This window comes from Labrus mixtus, chromosome 13 (assembly GCF_963584025.1).
Source record: "Labrus mixtus chromosome 13, fLabMix1.1, whole genome shotgun sequence".
NCBI classification, from domain to species: domain Eukaryota; kingdom Metazoa; phylum Chordata; class Actinopteri; order Labriformes; family Labridae; genus Labrus; species Labrus mixtus.
The window spans coordinates 21,941,061-21,967,936 of NC_083624.1; the positions used below are offsets into that span (position 1 = coordinate 21,941,061).

Genomic DNA, 26,876 nt, shown 5'->3' on the forward strand with positions numbered 1-26,876 from the left:
TATGAATACTTACACATTAACACTCAGCCCAACAAATATAGTGTCTTTAAAAGCCTTATATTGAAACAGAGTTGTGCAAACTGAAGTTTGGTTAACCAAGCCATATTTAAAATGTCAACTTAAACATGCAATAGATTTAAAAACCATGTGTCGAGAATAGACTGTGCTCTTTCTGAGAGTGCATGCCTTCAATGGATGTGAATCTTGGCCAGAAGGTGAAGATACTTTGTTTCAAATTAGTAGAAAAAAGAGAAACATCTGGGGTCCCTGTCTTTTTCCAAGTTACCTCATAAATCAGGAAAATTTAATGCAAAAACTTTTATAAGCAAGCAATTCTTATATGATTCTGTTTGCCTCTTTCTTGGGGTTAACAATAAAGCAATATGTTAATGTAGTAAATATGCAATGCTAAATAAAAAACAAACAAACGTGAAGAGTCTGTCTGCTGTTTGACTGTTTTGATCTCATTTCATGTCACAGAGCTGCGTCACACATGCATATTTTATGTGCAACAAATCCAATAACAACACAAATCAAGACCATCAGATTTTAAGTTTCATTTGTTTATTCAAACATCATGAATCTTTTTTTTTTTTTTTAAATATAAAAATAGATGGGCAATCATCATTACCTTTCCAAATACAAGCTATTCACATCTGTACATATAAATAAGAAGGTTAAAGAGTGCAGTCCAATCAAAACATTTCATTAGAGTTATTCAACTGATCAAACAACCGTCTCAGAGTATAGACATTACAAACAACCAGTCTGAAATATTGTACATCATGAAATACATTATCCTGGAGTGAAACTGAGGAAAACTGAAGAACTTGTGATTTGACTGTGTGACATGTTGACCTACAGTCTAACACTGAGATGCTTGGCACTAATACAAATCAAACAGGCTGTTAGCTGTACAACATGATAGCATGTCTGTATGAAGGCAGACTTACATGGATTCAGACTTTTTGGTTACGGCTTCATGGAGTAAGTTCCTGTTATCATGATGATTGGAAGACCAATTTAAATAAAGCCTATCCTGCTTTACTTCAGAGGACGACAGCCAGAACTAAGATTACTGACAACACAACCTCTTACACATTTCAAAGTTTCTTTTTCAGTGTAGAGGCTCCTCTGATTTATTACCATCATAGTTCCATTGTAGAGATGTGGACAGAGAGGACATAACCACCAGTTTGTTAATGTACACAATGCTAACAATAAATAGAATGGAAAATCTACACTGTAAGTACAGCATATAGTTGAGAGTTGAAATCATAAACTGCAGCCAGTTATAATACTGTTTTAGACATACCCTAACAGATATAGAGCCATACTGTATGTTCATGTGAAAATGAATGGAGACCCTCTACCCACGAGGCAAACTAAGCCTGAAGATCACAACACATCTTTAATAACTGTTTAAAATAGTGTTGATTATTGTTGTCCATGAAGAGACACTGGTTGGGACCATTTGCTGAAGTCAAGAAAAAATGTTCATAAAATGAGTTCATTTAGTGATTTCATGTATTTAAAAATGTTCCAGAAAGGCAAAAGCCTGATTAAGTTTAAATTAAATGTTCATTTGAGAAAAATGAACCATATGATAACTTGGTCCCCCTTTACTGTTTAAAGGATTCAGTATATGACTCATATAGTCATTTTCTCTGTATGAACAGGTCAAACTGATAGGATAGGAAGTCTGCATTGGAAGGTGGCACCTAGCAGTGTTTGTACAGACATTTGTGTTTGGTTTCCAGTAATTTGTCCATGGCCATATTTGAGACTCGTTATCTTTCAAAAGGTGAATATATATTTATATTTACTTATTGTAGATTCTGAGAATATGATTAGAATGTTTTAGTTTTATCCACTTGACAAAGATCACACTGATTATGATTTGGGGGGGAAAGGGGGGGTGTACAAAACTAGATTAAGTTGTCAAAATTATTGCTTAAAAAAGTTTCTATTGATTAAATGTACAGAGGGAAAAAAAGTCCTCAAACTACCCTTTTGGCACATTTACGTCTCTGAATACACATGTGTTAACAAGAATAAGTCCAGTGTTCCTTTATCTTGAATACTTGTCCTGACCCTGGAAGCAGAGTGTAATGGTCGCTCCGGTTAGACGTCCTTTTCACTTTCCACTAACCTAAAAATGAAGGGAAAAAAAACAAACAGTACAATGGGTTAGAAATATTCACATGATAATGGTCTTATACTTGAGTGGATCGAGCATTCTTACTTTCATCGTCAGAGTCGAAGCCGAAGAGTGCAGAGCACGTGTTGAGTGCTTGGTGTTTCTGTAATTCTTCTACCGTGCTGAACGAGGAAAGACACTTCACACAGCGATGCCTGATCTTGTGCTCAGGAACAGTATTCTCCACCCCGGGCTTCGTTACAGCGTCCTTCTTTTTATTCTGCCTCCAGTAGACTATTTTCTTGGGAGCAGCGTCTTCTTCGGCCCTCCTCTTGCGCATTGAGATCACAGATTCATTCAGGTAGGTGGAGGGTGGTGGACGAATGAAAGGCGCCGTTACTGAAGCCACAAAGGCGGGATCTTCTGGTTTGAATGTTTTGTGCTCCGTGATCTTTGGCGCTCCCAGTTCCTGCGGGATTCCCTCATCTGTAAAGGACATATCCTCACGGTTTTTCACATCCAAGGGGTCCAACTCGGCACGTGTTTTTTTGGGACAAGTCTTAGTTGGAGTCGCTGCAGCAGCTCCAGTAGAGGAAGTACAGACCTGCCCCCCTGACACTTGGCTCATTGTCTCATTCACATGTCCGTTAATGGCAGCTTTGCTGTCATCCACTGGATCGTTCTCTGAACAATTTTCAGGTTTTAACTGGTCTTGACTGCTGCCTGGGATTACTGTTAGACATTGTGAAGACGTTTGTAACTCTTCTTTGATCGTTTCTCTGCAATCCTCAAGATTAGATGCCTCAACATGATCAGGAACAGGACTCCCCCTCTGCTCTGGTTTACTCTGCAGCCATATTTCCTCTACCTTCACCCTCTGCTTCCATGGTGCTTCCGCACTTTCCTTCTGTCTACTGGGTCCCATCTCGAGCTCGTCTCTTTGAGGTGTTGGGATGTAGTGTCTCCATTCATGGTCATAAAGACACTGCAGGCTTGGGAATAGCTTCTCACACGCTGTATATGGACACTGAGGCCTGAGGGGCTGGTGGGTACTGACATGGTCCTTGAATTCCTGCTGTGTCAAAAAGCGCTGGTTACAGTCCAGATGGTAGCAGAAGAACTGGAGAGGATCATCGTGCTTCTTCATGTGGTCCTTATAGTGCTGGAGGAACTGTATTTTCCTGTTGGAAGATGGAACGATAAGCAATGTGAGTTACCTTCAAAAGCAGACTTAACAGTGGAGAATCCTGAGTGTGACCAAATGGTAAATATCACATTAACCTCTTAAATCAAAAAAATGTGACATTTCAAAACATTTCTTTATGGCAACCAAGGAAGCCGAATTAAGGTGTAATGTACAGTTAGAGATTAAGATAATTAGCCAAATCAAAACTTTAGCTATAATGGACATGAACACAATATATGCAGTGACGCATCTCAAACAGTCAATCAATCCTAAATTTCCCATCTTTTAATCAAACCTGTGTTAAAGACCATTTTCTTTTAAATGCATTAGATACAAACGTAAACAGACAAAGAAACATTAAGTGGTCTGTGATTGGCCTGATATACGGTGTACATCTTACCTAAGGCAAAGCATGCACTTGTGTTTGGCCCAAACAAAGACCTTCTCCAGCACCGCCTCTTCGTTAACATGGCATTTGACAGCGTGCCTCATTAGTGTGCTGCTGATCCTCAAGAACACCCGATCACAAGACTCGGAGGGACACAGGTGGTACTTCTTGTCCGCAACGTAGCCGTTTTGTCCTGCTGACTGGCCCTCCTCCTCTCCCTCGATCACAGGTTGATCTTTGACAATCACCACTCCATCTTTAATGACCACCTGCTCGTTCTTGAAGTCTACCAGTTCATTTATGTTAACGCTTGGGTTCTTGCACTTTTTGTGAAGCACCGACGTCTTTTTGATGAGGGTGCGGATGTTCCTGATGATTCGAATGTCCCTCTGGAGGTCTGACACTTTCTCCTTGACTTTTCTTTTAACCGGAGGCCGGGTTGGACTTTCCACATTGTTCTCCATTCCATTTTCAGCTGGCGTTTCCTCAGAAGGCGACGTGCTATCGAGAGGTTTCTGCTTGCACATTTCATCGATGTGGTCCAAAACGTGCTTTTTGGCACAGGTGATCTGTTTAAAGCGTTTCCCGCAGAGTATGCATTTTCTTCTTTTAAGGTGCGACAGAGCATGCCTCATTACATTCAGGCCTTTATAGTCTTTGCGGCACATTTTGCAGTGAAACTTCAAGTGAGCGTATTGTTGAGTGCGGAGCATTCTCTCCCTCCACGTTCTCTTGGCTACCACCTGGGGAAAAAAGAAACAAGCTTTGAGAACTGATTTCAGTGGTTTAACAGTACAAGCCTAGAGAATATCAAATAAATCCCTCCTCCCCCTCTGCATTGGGTTCAGTATATTCTAAGCAATAGTTCAAACCCCCGAACATGTGAGGCCCGATTTACTGATGTGTATTACCAACTAACAAACAGACACACAACTGACCTTAGTGTTTGACGCTTCTGTTTCCTCTTTGGATTGGGGTGTCTGTTCTGCGTCACCACCATTAAGCTCCTCGGATGCAGAGGATTCTGGAGGCTGTGATTTCTCACTGTCAGGACATTTAGATTTAAGAGAGTAGCTGTGTAACTGTTCTATTGGGCAGTCGACTAACTCTAAGGGTGGACCATCAAGCTCAGGTTCAGCTTCAACAGCAGCTCGGGGTTCACTTGGAGGACCTTCGACAAGCTGTGATGGAGATGTCTCTGCAGTCTGCTCATTGAGGCTGCTACTACAGTCCATGTCTGTGTGCTCCTCGTGTCCATTCTCCACATTTGGCTCAGTCATCTGCTCAAGGGTTCTCTCCCCCGGTTCAATTTTTAATCCAAGTTCACTCTCCCGCTGCAGCATTTCCAGCTTATTTCTTGTGGCAGTTATCTTCTCCAAACCTGACTCCTCCTCTGTTATTGAAATTTCATTTTCAGGGTAGGAGAGCTCAAGTTTCTGCAAAGGCTTCCGGCCCCGTTTTTTCCCCGGAACTTTGACTTTCTGAACCTGGACCTGGACCTGTACCGGCTCAAACCTCGGAAGGCCCTGCAGCCATCTTTGACGGCCTTTCCTTTTCAATATTTGGCTCTTCACACATCTAGACAAGTATTCTCTTTTGCAGGCTCGAGGACGCTTTACAGCTGCAGAATTTTCCTTGTTGGTGTGATTTCGTCTCAGTGAGTACATGGTTTTGTGGCCTGAAGATTTGAGATTGTATTTGAATTCTGGATCATCACCAACGTCTGCCTCGTCATCAGATATCACTTGTTTTTTCCGCCGCAGCGCTCTCCTCCATTTCCTTCTCTTCAAAAGAGATTTATGTGACGGGTCCAAACTCTTAAACGCCTCTCCGTCTTTAGTCGGCTCTTCAGTCACAGCAGCAGCTTCAGTGCACGGGCACATATTGAAATCTTGAGTGATCGAGTCATTTACAAAAGTATTCATTGATAGCTCTTCTGTGTTTTCTTTCTCTTCTTCCTCCTTCATCTCATCTAGAACGGCAGCCTTCATAACCTTGTCGCTCATCAACTCCAAGCATTGGGTCCTTATGGCCAGCAGGTTCCAAAATTCAGGGTCGAAACACAAGCGCTCCTTAAGCATCTGATGAACAAAGATGGTACAGTGTGAGGCACATTTCAGAGTGTAACTACATATCATTTATCATATCAGTTATTCCCCTTTCAGTCCCTCTTACCTGCAGAATATGGAAGCGCACACTGGTCCGCACAGGGTTGCTGTGGGGATGTTGCTCCTGGTCAGGATGCATGTAGAGCAGGCAGACAGTTCTGTATGCTTCCAGGCTGCGTTCCTGACAGAAGACCAGCATGGCACACGCTCGACAGATCTCCAAGTCGTGGGGCAGCAGGAAGGCGATGGTCTTGCAGACCAGGGACCGGGTTGCACTGTCAGCTGGCATGTCACACAGCTGCAACGCCCTGGCACAAAGCTCCACGCAGACCTGGACTCCTTCAACCCCCAGCTGTCCAAAAACACACACGTTAGGGATTCAAACAAAGTAAAATGGTCTGCATTTCATTTTAACCTCTACTCCTAATCAGCTGCAGTTTAGCAACATTTTAAGGCCTTGTTTTCCGATTGTCATGAGCTTCCAACTGTGAATAGGATGCATGATCTGACAAATATCTTTCTGAGCCTTGGATAACATTCTCATTATTTGTAAGTCTGTCCATTTGCTCTAGGGCTACAGTTGTTTGCAAAAGTCATGCTTTGATATATAGTTTAGATTGTGTTCATGGTTTGGGACAGCAAGAATAACAATAACACAAAAAAAAAAAACGTGTTATTAAGCTGTAGCAGTTTAGACAGCCAATACTTGCATGTTGTTAGTAACAAAAGTAGATGCAATTTCAATAATTCTCCAGAGAAAGTCTCTGCCGATTAGAAGCTGAACAACAAATCACTTTGATCATATGCTTAAGTCTGTATTCACCACAGATATTTGAAACACTTGCAGATATTTGATTAGGAGTATAGTCAAATATTTGCAGGATCAACACTAAGCATTTGCTATTTCTTTGGCACGGTCTGAAGTGAGAGGCTACCCAGAAGATTTGAGTCAAAGGACTCAGCTTCCAATCAGTCTTTACATCATCCACTAAGTGAAACATTTGGATGATGCAGTCCTTAATGACACTAATATCTGTTTTGATGTAACAAATCAGAACACCTTAATGCTTCCATAAAGTGGATACAATTATCACAAGAGGATTCTCCAGGTAAGGCCTTTCATGTGTTTTGCCAATCAGGAACAGCAACACTGCATCACAGCATAAAATGTTTAACCATGCTAAACTGAGTACCAAACTACAGCTGATAGCTGAAGAAGGGCATTTCCAAAAATGTTAAAACCTGCACGCAAGAATTTGTATTGTAAATTTGATCGTAGTTACATAGATTCTGCCCATGTATGTTCAAACACGTTAAAATGCATGCTTCCCACATGTGCAGAACAGAACACGTTCGCCCTGTGGAGAAAAATGTTTCAAAAACGTGATTTACTGATGTGTATAGTACCTCAGTAGTGACAAGTTTGATAAAGGGGAAGATAGCTCTGACGTTAGCAGCAGAGGAAGCCAACTGCAAACACTCAGCCAAGAACCCCTGTCTGGAGGGATGGGCCCGAAGGTGCAACCTGCTCCAGATGAACACCAGGTCCCTGTGAAAGGCAGGACGAGCAGTTAATGATACCAATCTAAGTTCTTTGTTAATAAAGCTCAACTGTTTAAATTAACAGAGGTAATAATGCACAAAAACTACTGACAACAAAAACACGTGGCAAGAATTAAATCAGAAGGTCATTCTTACCAGATGTAGTACATGTCTCCATTGTGTAGCTGTTGGGTTAGGAAAGCTTTACACAGCGACAACAGAAGCTCATCTTTTTCAACTTTCTCTGTGTTGCAGATGATCTCAACAGCGTCACGGCCATCTATCTCTGCCATCTGAAACAATATGTACAAGTACAAACATGCATTTAAAATACACAAATTCAAAGTGAATCAAAATGCATGAGAATTATTTCTGCTTCAAACTTTGCGGTTTATAATAATACTTAATACTTTCCACTTTTTGTCTCCTACCTCCTTCTGAAGATGTTCATGTAATGAAGCTTTGTAGAGGCAGGTAAGGTAGGCTTGATGGAAGAAAAGATGATTTCCAGCCTCACGATTCTCCAGGCAGCTTTTAGCCAACGCCTTGGCCTCTTGCATTCGTTCACAGGCTTGCAAATAGCGAACCCGCAGCTCAAAGAACACGGGTAACTCTGAGCTCAGGTAGTCCTCAACTGCATGAGAGGGAATATCGGAAGTGAATGGTCTGGGTTTGGGGATATTTACATCCTAGTGTTGACTCAGGTAATGGCAAATAGAACACTGATGTTCTTCTCTTTTGAATTAAATAAAGGACTTACAATAGATACATGATAGTATACGTTTTTAAATAAACAGCAGCAGCTGAACTTCATTTATCAGGGTGGTTAAATATATGAAGGAGTTTTCATTGTGCCTCCGACCTTACTGATTCCATTTGTGACATCCTATCATAAGGAGGTCTTATCCAAGGCATGTCTAGTCACGGGACTTGCAAATGTAATGTTCTCTGTGTGAATACAATATCAGTTGTTATTACAACCCGAGCCTACCTTCTTTTGGTGACAAGTCCACCTCCTTCAGGATTCCTTGCAGCACCGGATTTTCCCATGGGCCTCCTGCTTTGATGATCTGCTTCACATGTTGAAGGTAGATGTTCCTGTGCCTCTGGAGCTGAGTGCTACACTCCTGTAAAAGTGTAAAGAAGCAGATTCATTCAAATTCTCTAGAAAAAGACAAAGATTCTGGTTAGCCTACCAATCACAATAATGACTTTTAAGATAACTTGGTTTGTAGACTAGTGGTTATTTTGACCCTAACAAACTGAGGTAAAAACAGTTGAGTTGCCAGGGTATTGGCTAGATGCTAAATACTTAACACTTACAGCTAGCTAATTAAAAGTATGGCAACTATGTCTACTACAGTGTGTTATGTGAACAGGAAACACAAGGGTGTCATTGGGTCAGTTTATTTTGTTTACCTGAAAAGAATCAAGGATGTCCTTTAAAGGCAGTTCCACAAATTCTTCTTTGCTGAAAAAGAGCATCAGCTCAAAGTAGCTCCTGCAAGAGAGAAAGAGGAACATGAGCTTGCATCAACACAACCACCCAAATAATGAGACCCACCCATATTCTTACATTTATCTCATCAAATCATTCGCATCTGTTATCCATACAGGTGTAATAAAGTAGTTCACAATCACATTGCAAAACTGTAGCAGCTTTTCGTTGAGGCAACAAGGTGCCCCAACAGTAAGTTACTGCTGCGGGATATTTACTTTAAAGGAGTTAGCGCTCTTCATAAAAAAAGCAAGGCCTTATTGTTCACTATGGTGTATGCTTTATTTTGGAGTAATGAGTTTTCAAGCGCTAAATCAAGAATTTATCTGAAAACTCATGATTTTAAGGTTTACGTGTAAATTTAGAAGTGAAAAACATCATCCCCAAGCTGAACACTCTGATTTACCACAATATAACAATATGCTGCACGACACTTTCACCAACAGTTATACAACTCCATTTATTATTCCATACAAAACAATGGTCAGCAAAACCCAAACATTAAAGGTATTGTTTTCACACATATGTTTCTCGTGATAACGGTTTCCGCCCTGTGCTTCTACTGACAGCAAACATTTCAAGTCAATATGTCACACATAGTTACTGAAATAAAAAGTTTGCCTGTTCATAATAAAAAAATACTCAGTTTCCAGGTGAAAAAACTACTCACAAGGCCAGACTGCTGAGAACATAGTGGATGTGCTGACAATCATCAGGAAAGGCAGCAGTGGATTTGGTGAAGCTGCAGAGCGCCGTCCGCAGGACCTTCAGTTGAGGGAGAGGAACTTGCCATTGCCCCGTGTACTCTTCAACCAACTGTGAAAGAAGAACATAGTAATGTAAATATAAACAAACAAATCAATATTTCACCATTCATGTTTTTCAATTAAATAACATCTGAGGACAAACAAGGTCTCTCTCCTGCTGTAAGACTACTGAGAGAAAAAAAAAGGGGCGGCAGTAGCTCAGTCTGTAGGGACTTGGGTTGGGAATTGGAACGTTGCCGGTTCAAGTCCCGGCACGGAACAAGTCCAGAAATTGGCCTGGTAGCTGGAGAGGTGCCAGTCCACCTCCTGAGCACTGAGAACAGTGCCCTTCAGCAAGGCACCTACCCCCCCCCCCCCCCCCCCCCCCCCCCAGCTCAGGAGCGCCCACTGTGGGCAGCCCCATCACTCTGAGACCTCTCCATTAGTGCATGTCCATAGGATCCTGTTTGTGCATGTGTGTGTATTTCAGCCTATATTTGTGTAGCATGTTTACTAGACAGAGTGTAAAAAAACAATTTTCCCTCGCGGGATCAATAAAGTATAAATTATATTATTATTATTATTGGTGTTATGTGTTGTGTTAAACACATGTTCGTCTGTTTTGACTTCTTGATGGTAACTGAGATATGGTAACTGAGATAATACATTATTTTAGATAGCGTAGTGACTAGTATGAGATAAGTGTTAATCTCTAAGCTAAGCCTCAAAATGAAAGGTTAAAATCAAACAGCAGCTGCGTTGATTTAACAAACTTCTGGTGTTTACTTTGTTCACCATGAAGTATTTAAGTTAGTGTTTGTGCTGATACGACACATCAAACACTATCGTTTCTGATTTTTTAATGAATATATCAGTTCAGTATTTAGTTTAACTCAAGTTGGAAAGCAGGCTGTAATGTGTTTATCACACGTAATTGTTTATTATTAACCTTTTTATTAGCTTACTAGAACAACGTTAACCTCATACCTTTAATTAGCTTAGCTTCATGACTAGCCTCAGAGCTAAGCTTTATCCACTGTCAGTCAACTGTTTGGAAAAGAAACCTACACAAAGTTAAGAAGCTACTAACACAGTTTATATCTAAATACCATTTTAACCACTCCTGGTGAGTTATACGACACTCTAAGTAAAACAACTGCATAAATAGAGCTTGTCTGGAGGCTAACGTTAGCTAGCGGAGCTAATAGCATTGTAAATAAACACGCACCGACCGGGTTCACCACGAAGCACAAAGAAGTCTAACTCACCTCACAAAACGCGGAGCAATAGCATTTACTCGTGCGAGACGATTCCTCGCTGCAGTATCTGATACATAAAGTGTCCAGAGCTAATTCGAGCCCCTCTGTTTCCAAATCACTTTCGCTGTCCGCCATACTGTCTGCTGTATCCAGCGCATAGTCGAAGTTGCCAGGTTGGTGACGTAGCATCCTCCTTACACCCCACGGCAAAAACTTGGCAACCCCATTCACTGAAATAAGCAACAAATGTGACTTTTGTACAAAGGAAGAAGATAACATCAACACTATTTAAGAATTTCCAGAAGTTATAGTTTTTTGAAGAGCTCTGGAGAATTTTATTGACAATCATATGAATTATTTGATTCATTTGGTGCCTTGATGTAGAATCATTGTAATGTATGAAAATAAAATAAAAACTGTAACGGACAATTAACCTTTTGATAGCCTAGTATTTGAGAAATTTCATATCCATAAGTCCAAATTCTATAAATCTCACCAACTCTCACTGTATTCATCACTGAATATAAAATGCTAACTTGCAGACAGCATTCAGGCTTTTGTATTTCTGAAGAAATTAACTTTAATATTTTAAGATTGCTTACTGTATATTTTTTCACATTGACACAAGAATGACCTACAGCCTAATTTGAGTTTTTGCCACTTATTCATTTAATCATACAGTGACAGGACCTCAAGAGAAATGAGACAAATTAACCATTATGCAGACTTTGTTCATGAATTTTTCCGCTATTGAAATCATGGAACAAAAAGTTGACTTCATCATTAAATTGTAATTTTCATAATTTCAATTACATGAACACATTTTGGCCTAACTAACAATCAGGCAATGTGTGCAGTTTCTGAAACTGATGCAAGTAATTAAATCACCACTGATTGAATGATGTTTATATTTATGTTAAGTGCTCTTCCTACTATTAAATGTTAAAAAATTACCTCTGTGAAACAGGGCTTGTCTTTAGTTTTGAAAATCCTCTCTGAAGACTAATTTAACCTAAATGGTGGTTGTTTCTGTTTTTTTATTATTATTGAAGAGGGATTGTGGGGAAAGGTTCTTTACCCCTGAGAACCCCGACAGTTCTTTTAGGTCCTGGATGATTCAGCTGCAGGCATCCTGCTCTCCTCACTACGATGGACAAAGAGAGAAGCTTTTGTTTGTGCCTGGTGCCTGCACTGATATCCCTGAGGAATGTACATACTGCTGCTGCAGTTGTTTGTGAGCTTTGGATTCAGACTGGTTCGCGAGCTCCTGTCATAACAGGTGGGCTCAGTGGGTTTGTGAAAGCACCCCATAAGTCCGTGTGAGCATGGGCTTACCCCCTATCCTATTATAACCTATGGGTTTTATCTGTCAATGTCTGTAAAAGCCTTTATTTTGTCCATAATGTGTGCTGCAGAGGTTTACAATACAGCAAAACCACTGGCTCTTTTCTGGTAACCGGTATTTGTGTAAATAGCTGGCAGGAATCATGAGTGGGAAGCCCTGCTTTTCCTCATCCTTGTTTGACGCCCACTGATAGCAGGTTTTCCTGCGCAGGGTGCCTTAATGAAGGAGGGATAGCTGAACTTCCACTTTTGTAGCCCCAGAGGATTCTGACTGACAGGTAAATAAGAGGAGACTGGTCATGTGACCCACAAAAAAAACACTCACTTTGAAAGAGATACAATTCTTTCCTAATTTAAAATTAGACTAAATATTTGTATCTTGATGACTGTATTCTGTTAGTGCTGTCTTTTATAGGGAGCGTTGGGTAAGTTTCCAATGAACAACAAAGCGTTATATAGATGTGCAACTTTGTTTAGCAAGTGGGCCACATTAGTTTGATTATCACTGCCAGAGGGCCAAATGTAAAGAATTAGAGGGTAAATTCAATTAGACAATACAATGATTTATAATTAAACTATTTAAGGAAACTAATATTTAGCCTTCATCATAATATTTGATTCCAACATTTATATTTTCAAACTCAAATGCAAATAGTAATGCACCATTTAACGAGCTAAACACAGAAATAAAGCCAATTTTAACTTATTGTTCAGTGCTATGAACTGAGTCTTTAATGGTAATTAAAGTTTAATTTGCATATATATCTGTTATTTTCTTATTTCTTGCAACAACAAAAACAAATATATTCTAGTATTGAAAATATTTTCTCTGTTTCCTGTTGTAATGCATTTGGTCAATGTGCTTGGTGTTTTATTGGCAACCAACAGGGAACATAGCAGGTTTGGTCATGTTTTATTCATATTTATAATTAATTGATATTAGAAGTTGACTGGTGGGCCTCTGTGAGCGAGGCGAGTGAGATATTGATGCACATCCAGGACCAGGTTTGAGAAAATCTATATATTTAATTTTTGGTTTCCCATATTTTCAAACGAGTGTTTGGTGCTGATGTTAGTGGGAACTTGCCTTTTATGATGTCTTACTGCAAGCCACAAGGTGGCGCCATCAGAACATGTAAAATACCAAGCCTGTTTCTATATACCAGCAGACTCAAATAAAGGTTTTGAGTAAATCATATCAATAATTAATGATGTGCTCAGATGACTATTCATTATAATAACTTGATACTTCTCACATACTCTCCAAACACAAAAGGGAAAAATACTGTCTGGGCAAAAATGAAACAATGCATTATATGGACTGTTTATTATTGATTATTGAGACAGTGAGAGACAAAGAAAGAAACAGTATACAAATACTGGTCATACTGTCAGTGATGTATGTAAGTATATTACACACATTGAATTATCTCTCTGGGATACAGTACACCCTCACACTTGACTCATCCACAACATTTCCATCAACATTTCGTGTGCCCTCTTGGAGGCAGTAAAGGAATAGTCGTTCTATTTCAAGTACTGAGTGGGATTAATGAAATGAGGATTTCTCCACCAGTGGTTTTCACATTCATTAACCTAATGTTGGCTATGGCATTGAAGTGAAATGGAATGGGCTGTAATGGCTCCAAAATAGATAAATAATTAAATATCGTAAGAAAAAAAAACCTAAACGTAAACATAACAGGTTGTGCAAAAGCATCATTTAAAGTGGCAGTGTCATAGAACCTTTTCCCCTTATAGCTAAAGGTTTCTCCAAATGTCAAACTTTTACATTGAAAGCTGAAACGAGCAGAAATGTATATTTTGATCCACATCTTTCCCATTTTCTATTCAGAATTTGTTAAAAATGGAAATTTGGTCCTAGATTACAAAACATTGTCTTCATATTTGAAACTTTATAGCTCTCTATCTAAACATTTAGAAAATGGTTTGTCAAGAAATGCATGGTAGGCAGGCAAAAAATAAACCAAAATTAAGTCCATTGCCTGAGAAAAGGCTTCAACAATTTACAAATTTATTTTTTGGAATGTTTAATATTGCTCAATACACATTTTACCACTATTTCTGTTAACAATCACTGTGAAAGTTGCCTAGTTAAAAGTCCCCTAATGTCAGGGCCACAGACAGTTAAATCTTGGGGTGCTGTGTTTTTTATACATATTCTGTAATTCAGCTAGCAGTGTGGACTAGATAGAAAGGAGGTCATTAGATGGAACAGACATGATGGTGAGCTATTTCAAGACCCTTTAAATCGGGCTGGAAAGGTCAGTAATGGCCCATTTTCTAAAAAAAAAAAAAAAAAAAAAAAAAACCACAACATGTCAGTGTCCCCTCAAAAACACTTCAATTAACATCAGGGAGATCTCAGGCTAATAGCAGGGCCTGGATTTCGACTCTGCGGAGCTGGTGCCATGTAGGCTGTTGACCTGGTGGAGTGACTGGAAATGGGTTTTGAATCCTTTTTGAGTTTCTTCTCTCTCACACACATTGCCTCAGAATTCAGTTAGTATTCTCTGCCCTTTAGTTTGTTTCTTCCGAGTTACATATGTGTGATTGTGTTCTGCATGATCATCTCTGATCGTAGCCATCAGAGGTAATTACTGCACCTAACAAGTCTTTGGAAGGCTTTTTTGAAGTCCTCGTTGAATATGGTGTAGATCAGAGGGTTGATCAGTGAGTTGAGGTAGCCCAACCATGTCAGAAAGTCAGCCATCTCCACTGAAGTGCTGCAAGAGCCGCAGGTGTTGACGATCACCTCCTTGACAAAAAACGGCAACCAACAGATGACAAAGGCTCCTATTATCAAACCCAACGTGGATGCCGCTTTACGCTCCCGTGAGCCTGAGATCCTCGGCCCTTGGTACAACTGACTCCGACGTGACTCGCTGCGTGACTCAGGCCGGCGAGTCTTGCGCTTGAAAGCCTTCACTGACGCCCGCACCTTTTCACGCGGAGGTTCCTCAGTTGAGGGTTCAGAGAACGATTTCTCCGGTGGGCTTATGGGGTCCGGACTTCGAGGTCCCCCGTCGATGTCCCCATCTCCCGCAGTGAAGGACGACGGAATCATGCTCCCGTTGGTCATACATGAGTGACGGCTCGCCCTGCTGGCCTCCCTGCGCATATAAAGGGTCTGAGCAGCCTTGTAGATTTTGTAGTAGAGGATGAGGATGAGCAGAAGGGGGATGTAAAATGCCCCGAAGGTGGAGTACAAGGTGAAGGCCAGGTGATGGTGGATGATGATGCACTGGTCTTCCAGGTCTCCGTCCCCGCTGAAATGCCGCCACAGTAAAGGAGGAAGCGAGACAAGGATGGACAAAAGCCACACGACCGCCACCATCGCTCCAGCTCTGGCCCCTGTGCGCTTCCGAGAGTACTCCACTGCATCGGTGATGGCCCTGTAGCGGTCAATGGCGATCGCAGCGAGATGCAGGATGGAACATGTGCAACAGGTGATATCCACACTTAACCAGATGGTGCACACGACCTGGCCCATGATCCAGGTCTCCATCTGGATATACATGATACTGAAGGGCATGACCAGCACAGCCACCAGCAGGTCGGTCACAGCTAATGAGCAGATGAGGTAGTTGGCTGGGTGGTGCAGCTTGCGTGTGACGGCGATGGCTGTGATCACCAGGCAGTTGAAGAATGTAGTCAGGATGGCCACAATAGAAAGAGTCACTGTGAGCAGGACTTTACGTGTAGGAAGTTTAGTGGTCTCCAGTGAGTCATTACCACTAGTGTTAGTGGCAAACACCCCCTCTGTGTAATTGAGGAAATCCATTCTGCAAAGAAAATGGAAAGAGAGTTGTGGCTTATACAAGGAGGGAGCTTAGGAAAATTTGATTTTTTTTTCTTCATATCAGAAGAAGACAAACGATTTTCATTCAACATCTTTTGTTTAATCTGGTTATAGTCAGGCACAGATTGTATCAGTTAACATATGAGTTAGATAAAATACAAGAACCATTCTTCCCCTGCTTTGTTTCCTTTGGAACATTCAAAGACATTATTTGCTCACATTTTCAACATCAAAAAGGATGAAACAAATGTTGTCATCCAAACTGTTCAAGGTCTTCGAACACTTAAGGTTGGCAAATACGCTTTGCTGAAATCTTGTAAGTAAAAATCCAGCAATCCAGTCCTACCTGTCTAAAAACTAGGCTGTGGCATCCAGTTGGTTCAGTGTGCAGCAGATTGTCTGCTCTGATCCATCCCGCCCGCTAGCTTTTCCATCACATCACCTCTGTCGTTCACTCAGCACCTTTGAGAGAGAGAGAGAGAGAGAGGAAGGGGAGACAAGAGAGAGACATTGTTAAGTGAAAGAGAGATAGAGAGAGAGGAGAAGGGAGTGACAGAAGATTGACGATAGAAAAAGGGCGACTCAAAAGCGACAAAGTGCAGCCAAGGACGAGTACACTTACACAATGAGAGAAATCACTGCAGATAAAATGAAAGAAGTTTTCAGAAGCAAATGTTTGCATGTGTGTTTGACTTTGTTGTCACTCACTTCATGTGAATCACTAACTCTGATCCCGGCTCTGTGGCTTTTATATTCAGCTTATCAATTGACTATTTGCAAATGAGACATCTGCTCTTCTTATTATTTTGTGATCAACATTTTTCATTTTTTACAGATACAAATATGGAACATAGGACAATCAAACAAGGAAAGCAATTATAGGCCTGCACTCGACCTTTGTGGTGTCCACCTTGGTTAGAGTGCACAGTTTTGAAAAAATATATATAATTTCCACGCTCAAAAACACATATACAACAGACGCCCATCCACACATACAAGCACACACAAACACACACAAGCTCCTCTATACATTACAATCAGAATGACAAGGGGCTTGAGATAAATAAGGATACACGGTGTGAGGAGCGGGCAGAACAGACAAAAGGAAAGAAGAAAGGAAAATTCTATATGTATACACACAGAAATACATATAAGGACAATAAAGAAAAAAGAGAAGTATAAAGGGATAAAATGAAAAATAAAAAAAAGGGCGGGGGGGGGGGGGGGGGGGGGGGTGAAACCACAAGGGAAGCTGTGGCCATGGGAGGGTTTGGTAAATGAGCAATAGATAAACTACTCAATATCGACGAGAGGACGGAGGGTTAGGGTCAGTCCAGTGACCCTGATCATTGGCTCTGTTATAAATATGATCATGATGAGTCCTTTTTATCATGTGATAAAAGTGAATGTCAAAATTTAAATCCTGGGGACAACTTTTTTGTAATCATTGACACCAACATGCTCTCGTTTAAACTTAATATGACATCACACAAAAACATTCAGCTTTGACAAAAAAAAAAAAAACATTACTCTTTCATTTTGGGAATTCATGTATATTTGTCAGCTGCTAATTAACCAGGGGCCACGATGAGTTAATCAAAATGCAAAGGAATGCCTGTCATTGCAGTTCCCCTTCACACTCTCTGCATTGCTCAGTATCCTGAAGACATGAGTGAAAACTGTTGCTATAGAAACACAAGAAGTACAGTACTTTTTTTTTTCTTCCTAATGTGGTGATGGAGCAGAGGCAGCCAGACCCTGACTGTCAAGTTTCTACTGAGACCATACGATTCCCAGGAGGCCGGTCAGGGGGGTAGGCGGGTAGGCAAGGCTTGATGTCAGTTGACAGCGATAAAAGATTTCAGCTCACTTAACCCTAACACATGGCAAAGTGACTGCTAATAGAATTCACCAGGAATACTTCCAAAGTGCCTTCTGGACAAAAACAAACGGATTCTGTGTGTGTGTGTGTGGAGTGATATTATTTTGCTGTTGGACCACAGCTTAGCACTTCTTACTGTATATGATGTATAATCTGATGCAAAATATAGAAGAAACTCTGTTCTATAATTAGCTGTGTTGTAGCAGAGAGTAGTTTACAGCAAACGGAGCATTTCTTGAAACTATTTCCTTCTCAATGTCCCATGTTGCTCCTTCTTAGCATCATGAATCATTATGAAATTAATCATTTTTTTAAGCTTTACAACACTGAGCATCTTATACAGTGTAAGTGTAGCTGAGAGTACATACAGAAGTGCAGAAGCATATGAGGAGCATTTCACTATTTCATTCAAGGTGTGGGCACTAGCTATTTCTCTGCCCAACTGAGTCACCTCAGTGCTTATAGTTTGAAGGTTAAAAGGCATTCATATAAAGACACTACTTGCGCAATGAATTATTTTTGTATTGAAATACCATAGCAGTGGGTTTTAAGGTCATACATGTTTAACCATCACATGAATTAAGTTTGTAGGACACCAGTGAATTCACTAACCAAAAAGCTCAGAAGCTGCCATGAAGAGCCTCATATGACTAGAGTTGTACTAATATGTTGTTTACATGATGTCAAAGGTATGTGGTGATTTTCATAGCTGTAATAATAACACAAAAAAAAACATCCCCTTATGTTTCAGCTGATATGGTATAAATTGTGTTTTAGCTCAAATGTACAAACACTTCTACTTTGACAAATGTGGGCATGTTGCTTTTAAAGTTTCCACATACATGCATTTCCTTGATACACTTCTTTTACAATTTTTTAAGGTTTATTTTGGGGCTTTATTTTAGAGATAGGACAGTGGATAGAGTCAGAAATCGGGGAGACAGAGAGTGGGGAATGCCGTGCGAAAAGGAGCGACAGGTCTGATTTGAACCCGGGCCACCCACTTGAAGGACTATAATCTCTGTAGATGGGCTCTGCGCACTAACCACTAGACTACCAGCACCCCAAGTAATATTTGATTTAAGGACATTGAAAATGTTAAAAATATGGCAATGGGCACCAGATGGCCGAGCAGTTATGACAAGCACCTCATGTACAGAAGCTCTAGTCCTTGTTGCAGTGGTCGTGGATTCGAATCCAGCCTCGGCCCTTTGCTGCATGTCGTCCCCCATTCTCTCCTCAAAATATTTCCTCTCTCTCTTTGGCTGTCCAACCCAATGAAGGCAAAAATGAGGCAAAAATAAAAATAATAATTAAGAGTTTGCCTCCAATTATGTCCATTTTTTTGTGTTTGTAGAAGATAAAACTCTTGTTGTCTTTCCCAGCCTTCTTAACACTGCAGTGCCAGACTGACTTTAAAACAACATTTCTGGTCTGTATAAACAAAGTTTTTAAAAACTAATTTTCAGCCTCTGTACAAGCAAATTACTTCCTGACGTGAAGTTTCACCGCACACTTTTATAACTCTCTGTTTTTTCAGAGGAGTCGGCTACAGTCCATTATGTTGCATTGGCTGCAAACTAATTCAAAACTACACACGTTCTTTTTAAACTGCTATTCCAGAACAAATTGCTTTGCTGTTTGTTTCTTCCTACCTGTGATTTGAGTCTTTAGAGACAATAAAATTGCCTTCCTCTGTATAATGATGCATTTCTACACTCTTTCTCATTTGAATGCATTTGGAAGAAAAGCTGGTGCTTAATATGCAGAATACTTTTCACAGATAGATGGATGATAATTACCGCTGCACTTCTGTTGTGCTCTGTTGCTGCACTGATGTATTGTCAGCCCTGGGCATCTGAAATAGTTTCTTTTTAAAGTATTTGTGGACATGTGTATATTTAGATCCAGTACGGGCACAGTGGGGCATGTTTTGTGTTTGGGAGCATGTGTCCATGCGTGCATAGATGTATATGGACTGATTGATGGCATGCGTTAACAGTGCCAGCCTGTCATTATGTGCAACAAAGAAATCATCCGCCTTTGTCTTGTAAATGTTATAAAACACACTTTCTGTTCAAGGCCATCTGAAGATAAGCTCCAGTGAGCCGGTGCGAAGCTGCTCTCTGCTTTATTCAGAAGAAAAACCCAGTGTCCTCACACGAATCCAGCAAACAAGGAAAACAGCGTTATTAACTGACTCACAGCCACACCGTTTAAAAATGATACGCTTACTTTACTCTCAGCTTCTTTGAGTGTTTGCAACATTATTTTTTCACATTAATTATCTGTTAATTATGGATAGGTTGATACAAGATAAGAACCGAAGTTCTTTTATTCATTAATTGGCTCCATGAGCTGCAGTATGAGCAGATGTTTTCATCTTTTAAAAATAAATAGGATTCTTCTGAAAGTCAGAAATGGATTGAAGTCATTTTATGTAAAGAATAAAACATGTAGGAATTATTTCAGTGATAAAAAAAAAGCAGGAATGTAATGATTCCATCCTCAAACAGCATGTTTCACCAACAGTTTAATCACCTGTGTACCAGCACATGAATGCTGTAAACACAAACACCGAAGCATTTGTACGCCGTAGAAGGTTGACCATCTGACATTCAACCTCTCTGCCTCTCTCTCTCTCTCTCTCAAGAGGGAATCTGCATCTGTCATGTGGAGTACAATCTCTGAAACACAAACACTCGGGCAGGATTTTCAAGCTGCCAAGTGTTGTCGTGAAGGAGGAGAGCTGCGAGAGAGCCGCTAGTGTGACTGACAGCGCTGGAAAGATGCAAAATAGATGACTAACTGTCGCACCATAAGAGGGCACAGCAGCTCTCATTCATTTGCAGCTCTATTTGCCTGTTTTTATCTGTTATCATCTGCTCTATCCATCTAAATGTGCTACTGGAGGTAAATGACAAAGTTAGACTGAGGAAATGCTGCAAAGTGCTCCGTCAGAAGTGATGGATTGCTGTTTTTGTTGCTCTGAAAGTTAAAGTGGAAACAAATGTTACTTCTCAGTGAAAGTAAAGATGAATTCTACCGTCCTGCATGGAACAAAAAAGCAACCTGCATTAAAACATGATCATATACTTAGAAAATGTGTGGAAAAAATGGGTGGCACTGGGTTATATTCCAAAGTAAAGGATTCACTTTGTCCTAAATGTTTTTTCTTTATATATTAGTTATTAATCCAATGTCCTTTTTGGCTAATTGCTAAAATGTGTCTAATTCTAAGTGCCTCATTCTCACTGACCTGCATTTCACAGGGGTGATATCATTCCCATCACCCTGAGTGGGCTAAACTGCTGTCATGTCCACTTTACAGCAGTCACCGTTCTCACTCATTGACCTGTGTTCTCGTTTCAAGCTCCGCTGGATCACTTCATGCATGTCACAGCTGGGGTTTCACCGCACAATCACACACACACACAACATGTCACCGTCAGCTCTCTCTACCTGCTTCATGCAGATAGAAGTATTAGCTTGCAAGATGCCCCCCAAGGACAGGATTTGGTGGAACTGGTTCAAGCACTCACCTCATCCAAACGGGGCAGACGTGCTGCGTCTTGTATCTGTTTGCTTGTTTGGAATATTTCTTGACTTTAAGTGTTGTAAAGACGGGTACATGAGGTGTAGGTATAGGTGGAATATTACTTGCTGCTCACAAGGGAAACATTGGATGTGTCCAGAAAAAAATAAAATGTTTATTATCTCACTGCTGTTTGAGTTTGCCTATTCGCTTCTATACATTGACATTTTGTGTTAAACACAAAGGGGAATGTTCATTTTTTTGTACACACTAGTGTCCCTTTTAGTAAAATTTAGTGTTGAATGAGAATTTTTGTTGAATCAGATCCAGTAGTGTGCCAATCACATTTACTAGGATGTACATTTTTGTAAGACTTTTTGAAGTTATAAAATGAACATCTAGCCCTTCTTGGAGATTAAAACCAGAATCCAATATTCCTTAATAGTTTTACTTTGCAAGTCAAATTTCTGAAGACACGCGCCACTAAAATGGAAATTACATTATCATTGTTTAATGCTTCAAGTTACTAAACTATAAAAAGTGGCAAAAAATAAACATCAAATATCAAACATGCAGTAAAAAGTAACGGAGCTGTGTCGGTCATACAGCGGCCGTTGTAAACAGACTGTTGTCATGGAGACAGGACGGACGTGCAGCGCTTACACAAACGCTTCATGCAAACACTCCTGAACGCACAGTTAGCTCTTTTCTGTACGGATAAAAAGGAATGGTGGACACGGGGCACAAACACGTTTTCCCCTTTACTTAAATCTTCAAAATGTGTCTGATCAACCTAAGAAGTCTGAATCAGAACTCTGATCAGATTCACTCCACCATTAGGGTCTTTTTGTGAAGGATGAAGGAGTAAATCGATGATAAAACCCCTTATTTAAAGAATAGTTTGGGTTTATATGAGCAGGCTTAATGAGTAAAGACGTAACAGTGACCTCACCTGCATCGGGTAGTAAAAGGTCTCCTGGCAAAAAATAGGGCTATTTAGAAGCAGCATTAAGATAAACCGCTCGTAATTTAGGTAGAAGGAGTCAACAACAGCATCTTTAATCACCAAAGCAATTTACAGTCCTTCTCCTCAAAAATCAAGTCATGTGGACTTCACATACAGATTGAAAAACTTTCCAAATGTCTTCCCATCCGGACGCGTTGGAGAAAAGGGATAAAGACCAACACCAGCACACAAGTCTGACCTGTTAAAGCAGCAGGGGCTGAAATTTTGCTAAGATGCTAACAAGCTTGCAAGCAGCAGACCCAACACCTGAGGATTAGAGGATGTTTCATTCCTGGAGATGTGTTGTTGAGAGTGATAGCTTTCGTGACACGGTTGATACATTTAAATCAGATCACATGGTACCAGACCAACAGCATTGAGCCAGGTTAGCACTCAATTAAAGAACACACACCAACAAGAACTGTTAGATGCTGCACGAGTGGAAAATTAATTGTGATTCTGTAATCAATTTGCATTGGATCGAATCAAACCACACATAATCTAATTGAATTGGACATTATGGTTCTATATTTTAATGAATCATAAATGAATCAGGACATAGCCTATGAATTGAGATTAGAATCGGATCATCTTGTAAAGGAGGTATCCACTCCCCTACAATTCAAGGTGAGCACGATTCAACGTTCCCTCTTTCAGACAATAAATCTGAACACTATCTCTTTATGTCAAACTGCACGACTCTTAGCAGTGAAGATCAAACAACCTAGTGCAGTAGCAATATGCAAAGCACATTTTTGAAAGTCTGCGACTTGAAGGTGACATTTCTGTTTGGCCGATACTTTTAAATATGTATTAGTGGTCTTCTACGCTGAACATGATTTATCGGTCCTTGTTGTAAGTAACTGCCAGTCTGTTCTTTCCATCTCATGCAACTGTTGTGTAAATGGGAAATACATCTGAATACCAAAAACATTTCAACACATACGTTCCATGTTATGTATTGCGTAGACTTCACTATAGAGTGTGTTGGGACCCAGGCTGATACAATCATGCATTAGATTGCACTGATTCACTTGAATGAAGCTAACATTCAAGGCAGTCTTTATAAATACCGACTGTGAACGACTGCTTCTCTGAAGTTGGATCATGATACTTGTCCTTTTTGAATTAGCTCCTTTTACGTTGCCTGTTATGCCCCCCGTTACGCCTTACCATCAGTATAAATGTCACAGAGGCCTTATGATGGGGTGGGTTGTTCTGCCACTGAGCCAGCAATGATAGTAGTAACAGAGGTCATACAGTGTATACTGTTTACGAACAGTGCTGTGTGTGTGTGTCTGATCGTGAAGCTCATGCTGTTTGTTTACATGTTGTGCCTTGTGAGACTCATAATGCTGTAGAATCACACGTAGGACACCTGTATTACGCCACCATGAGGTTCAGTGTAAAAGTATAAAGGTGTAGTGACAGTGAGCTTTGTTGCTGAGCTGTATTTCTTTGCACAACTTTATTTATGTAATTGTAGCTCTATAACTCAAAGTCACCCATACCCACACTTCCACTGATGACAGTAGCTATTTTGTTTCTTTCTGTGATGCAATGGCACCTTGGACTAGGGCTCTACGACCAGATGGAAGCAGAGTGAGAAAAAAAAAATGGGCTGAGGGGCTGTCTGGGGCCTTGTGCGATGATGTGTGCCCTGCGTGTAATGGCTTTGCTGTTGGAAGTCTGAGAGAGCTTTTCCCTATTGGAGGCATTTAACATGCTGAGGAAGCGCGTGGAATAAGTGGAAAATTGGTTGAATTATGCTTTTGTAGAGCAGCAACAGAAGGTTGGGCGCAGGTGGACAAAATGTTTGAGAGTGGCAGAGAGCCTTTTCGCTTCTGCACAGCAACTGTAATCATGTGTCAAAGCTCTCAGATCATGCCGGAGCATGCATGGAAAGTTAGTTAAAAGACCATTTCCAGAGGATGAGAAGTGCACTAATAAGAAGAGTGACTTATATATGATTATGTCATAGAAAGTTCAGTTGTACAACTTGACAAGGCCTTTTGTCAAAGCATGTTTAGAATCACAACATAAGAGAAAAGTTTAGCTTCTCTTGGGGTAAAGTTTCAATCCCCTCTCCACTTGCAGGGATTAGGTTTTGCCCAGTTGTGCTGCAGAAACAGTTGGAGATTTGAAAAGCCTTGTATCTGACTCAAGGAGGAGGTTATATTCTCCCCTGGCTGCTGTGTTATCACCTCCTTTCAGACGATTTAAAAGGCACAACTTCGGGATTAGCATGATTTCTACAAAATAAGTACAACAAGTTATGAGTAACGAGATTGCTTATCCCAAATATAAAGAGTACAGATTCTAATTACAACAGAGTGACTTCCCCAACACCATTCATTCTGTTGATTTCACTGTCAAGCAAAGATACTGCAAGATGGGGAACAGCAAAAAGATAATATGAAAAGATTCTTTTGACATTTTTTTTCCATTATGACAAGAAAAAACATCCTGTCGAGCATTTATGAAGCCAGCAGTGAATGAGACATTGTCTTTGACCAGGGCAGGTATGCTGATCAATAATACAGGTTTAATGTGATTGTATAATAACTACAATAGTTTAAAGATAATGCATAATTGTTGCTTGTGCCTGATATTATTGCCTTTCAATTGATTGAGTTCATTGGCAAGCAGCATGACTGGTAGTATGTTTGATCGGTGCTCTTCACTTTGAAAGCTCTGCATCAAACAAATGCCATTGAACACACCGGTTCACTGTGTACTCTGGTTAAAGCCTCGACAGGGTTTCAAACATTCTTACTTAATTGCAGACATTCCTTAAATCAGGGTACAGCATTAAGCATAAAACCAGTCAGTTAAAAATGATGTGTTTTGTTGGTACCAGTTTACCTTTCCTCCAATAAATTAAATAATAAAAGCCTATTACAAAAAAAGTCAAGAGGACCCCCGTTAAGTCAGAGGAAAAAGGAAAGTACTTTGAAATTGTGTATCAGATGTGGAGCGGGTAGTCCTCCACTTCAAAGGTCTGTGGTTTAATCCAAATCTCCTCCAGTCTCTTATGCCACACTAACTGGTAGTGTCCACAGCATCTGTGTGCACAGCTTTTCAGCTCTGCCACTGATTTGCACCGAGTGCAGCGGAGAACAACCATGAGCAGCTGGACTCATGGGGTTGACAAGATCACAGGAGAACTACAAGATCACGCGGGAATAAAAAGAAAAACATCTTCATGAGGTTGATTTTCTGTTTATTTGGTGACTGTTTTGATGGGTTTTTTTTGTGTGCAATTTTGATGAGGTGGTGGGAAACATGATCGAGATTCTGCATAATTTGTTTTATTTCAAAATTGACCAGATGTTCTGTGTGTTATCTTGACATACTTGACTTCCAGCCCGGATTGTTCTCTGTTCAGCTTGATGCATGCCAGCAGCGGGCTCCATTGAAAGTAGACTTGGTGGGTATTGGAGTGGAGCAGAGTGGAGTGGTGCTGATGGCACGCAATGGAGTGGAAAAACCAACACTGACTAGAGAGGGCGCAATCAGCTACAGAGTGCACAAATAGGTAGTATCTTGGGTAGGTATGAAAACCTGGCTATTTGACACTTGTTGTGAGTCAACCTAATAACCTGTCAGTGTACCCTGAAATGAAAAAACAAAGCTATTCAATTAACATTAACTCCACAAACTCTTTCAAAAATAATAGAATACATATTTGTTATTCTTAATGGATTTAATTTAAAAAATGGAGCGAGGTCTTCTGTATTGGAAAGGTACACAAACACTTTTTCATGAATTACTATAAGCATTTTGAGTTGGAACAGAAATCAGTTTACAAGAAATCCATCACTAGAAAGTGTGTAGCTCGGAGCAAAGAGAGAAGAGGTGAGAGTTCCTGTATCACAAAACGCTGCTTAAGACAATATTGATGATTTTCTTTAGCTTGTCTCTAAAGATGCACATCCCACACTGCCATAGGATGTGAGCCTTCAAACAAACAGCACAAACACATCTTCTCAAAAAGCAGGATACATTTTCAGATCAGGTGGGCAGGACTGAAGATGAAACTTTTCCAGTTATATATATTATTTTTCAGAGACTAAAATGTGGGACATAAGAGAACTAAAGACACCCAAAGACAGACACTTGATCAGTGCCGTTTACCTTAAGACAGATGTTCTCCTGTTAATGTAAGAGCAGGAGTTGTTTGACACTCGAGAGTTACACCTCTTAGGGTCACATGTTGCCGCTACGAGGGAAATATTTGGTCTAAATAAAACAGAGTTGTAACTCGCCTTGGGACGATGCAAGATAAGAAATCTCCACAGGAAAAATATCAGCAGCCAAAAATGTCATCATATTTTTCCTCTGTAAATTGCATTTCACCCTGAGCAACATCAACACACGCTGCCAGCCAGATACACAGTTAAAGCATCTGCCTACACA

General features: G+C 40.4%; 2 protein-coding genes across 2 annotated transcripts in view; both read right to left on the reverse strand.

Annotated features, from left to right (window-relative positions):
* Nucleotides 1–946: 946 nt before the first annotated feature.
* Nucleotides 947–11,013, reverse strand: LOC132987245 (zinc finger protein 654-like). The gene is made up of 12 exons (XM_061054169.1): nt 10,877–11,013; nt 9,533–9,678; nt 8,784–8,865; nt 8,356–8,491; nt 7,796–7,998; nt 7,521–7,657; nt 7,230–7,371; nt 5,890–6,174; nt 4,653–5,795; nt 3,727–4,457; nt 2,246–3,321; nt 947–2,152 (listed from the first exon to the last, which is right to left on the reverse strand). Exons 1-12 carry the CDS (start codon nt 11,000–11,002, stop codon nt 2,148–2,150), a joined length of 4,212 nt encoding a protein of 1,403 aa, XP_060910152.1. The 5' UTR covers nt 11,003–11,013; the 3' UTR covers nt 947–2,147.
* A 2,521-nt stretch (nt 11,014–13,534) lies between these two features.
* Nucleotides 13,535–26,876, reverse strand: part of htr1fa (5-hydroxytryptamine (serotonin) receptor 1Fa) — a 29,638-nt gene continuing 16,296 nt past the window's right edge. Inside the window, exons 2-4 of the mRNA XM_061054170.1 lie at nt 16,381–16,496; nt 14,358–16,017; nt 13,535–14,111 (exon numbers count right to left, since the gene is read on the reverse strand). Of these exons, the coding sequence (XP_060910153.1) occupies nt 14,820–16,016 (1,197 nt within the window). The 5' untranslated portion in view covers nt 16,017; nt 16,381–16,496 and the 3' untranslated portion in view covers nt 13,535–14,111; nt 14,358–14,819. The remainder of the gene's footprint in view (nt 14,112–14,357; nt 16,018–16,380; nt 16,497–26,876) is intronic.

What these genes read in the sequence shown, in the direction of transcription:
- LOC132987245 (XM_061054169.1), bottom strand. Translation starts at nt 11,002, where the DNA reads ATGGCGGACAGCGAAAGTGATTTGGAAACAGAGGGGCTCGAATTAGCT. An exon ending in GGACTTGTCACCAAAAGAAG is followed by an intron (nt 7,999 to 8,355) that starts GTAGGCTCGGGT and finishes CCTCTCATGCAG; the next exon opens with TTGAGGACTACCTGAGCTCA. An exon ending in CAGAAGCGTCAAACACTAAG is followed by an intron (nt 4,458 to 4,652) that starts GTCAGTTGTGTG and finishes TTTTTTCCCCAG; the next exon opens with GTGGTAGCCAAGAGAACGTG.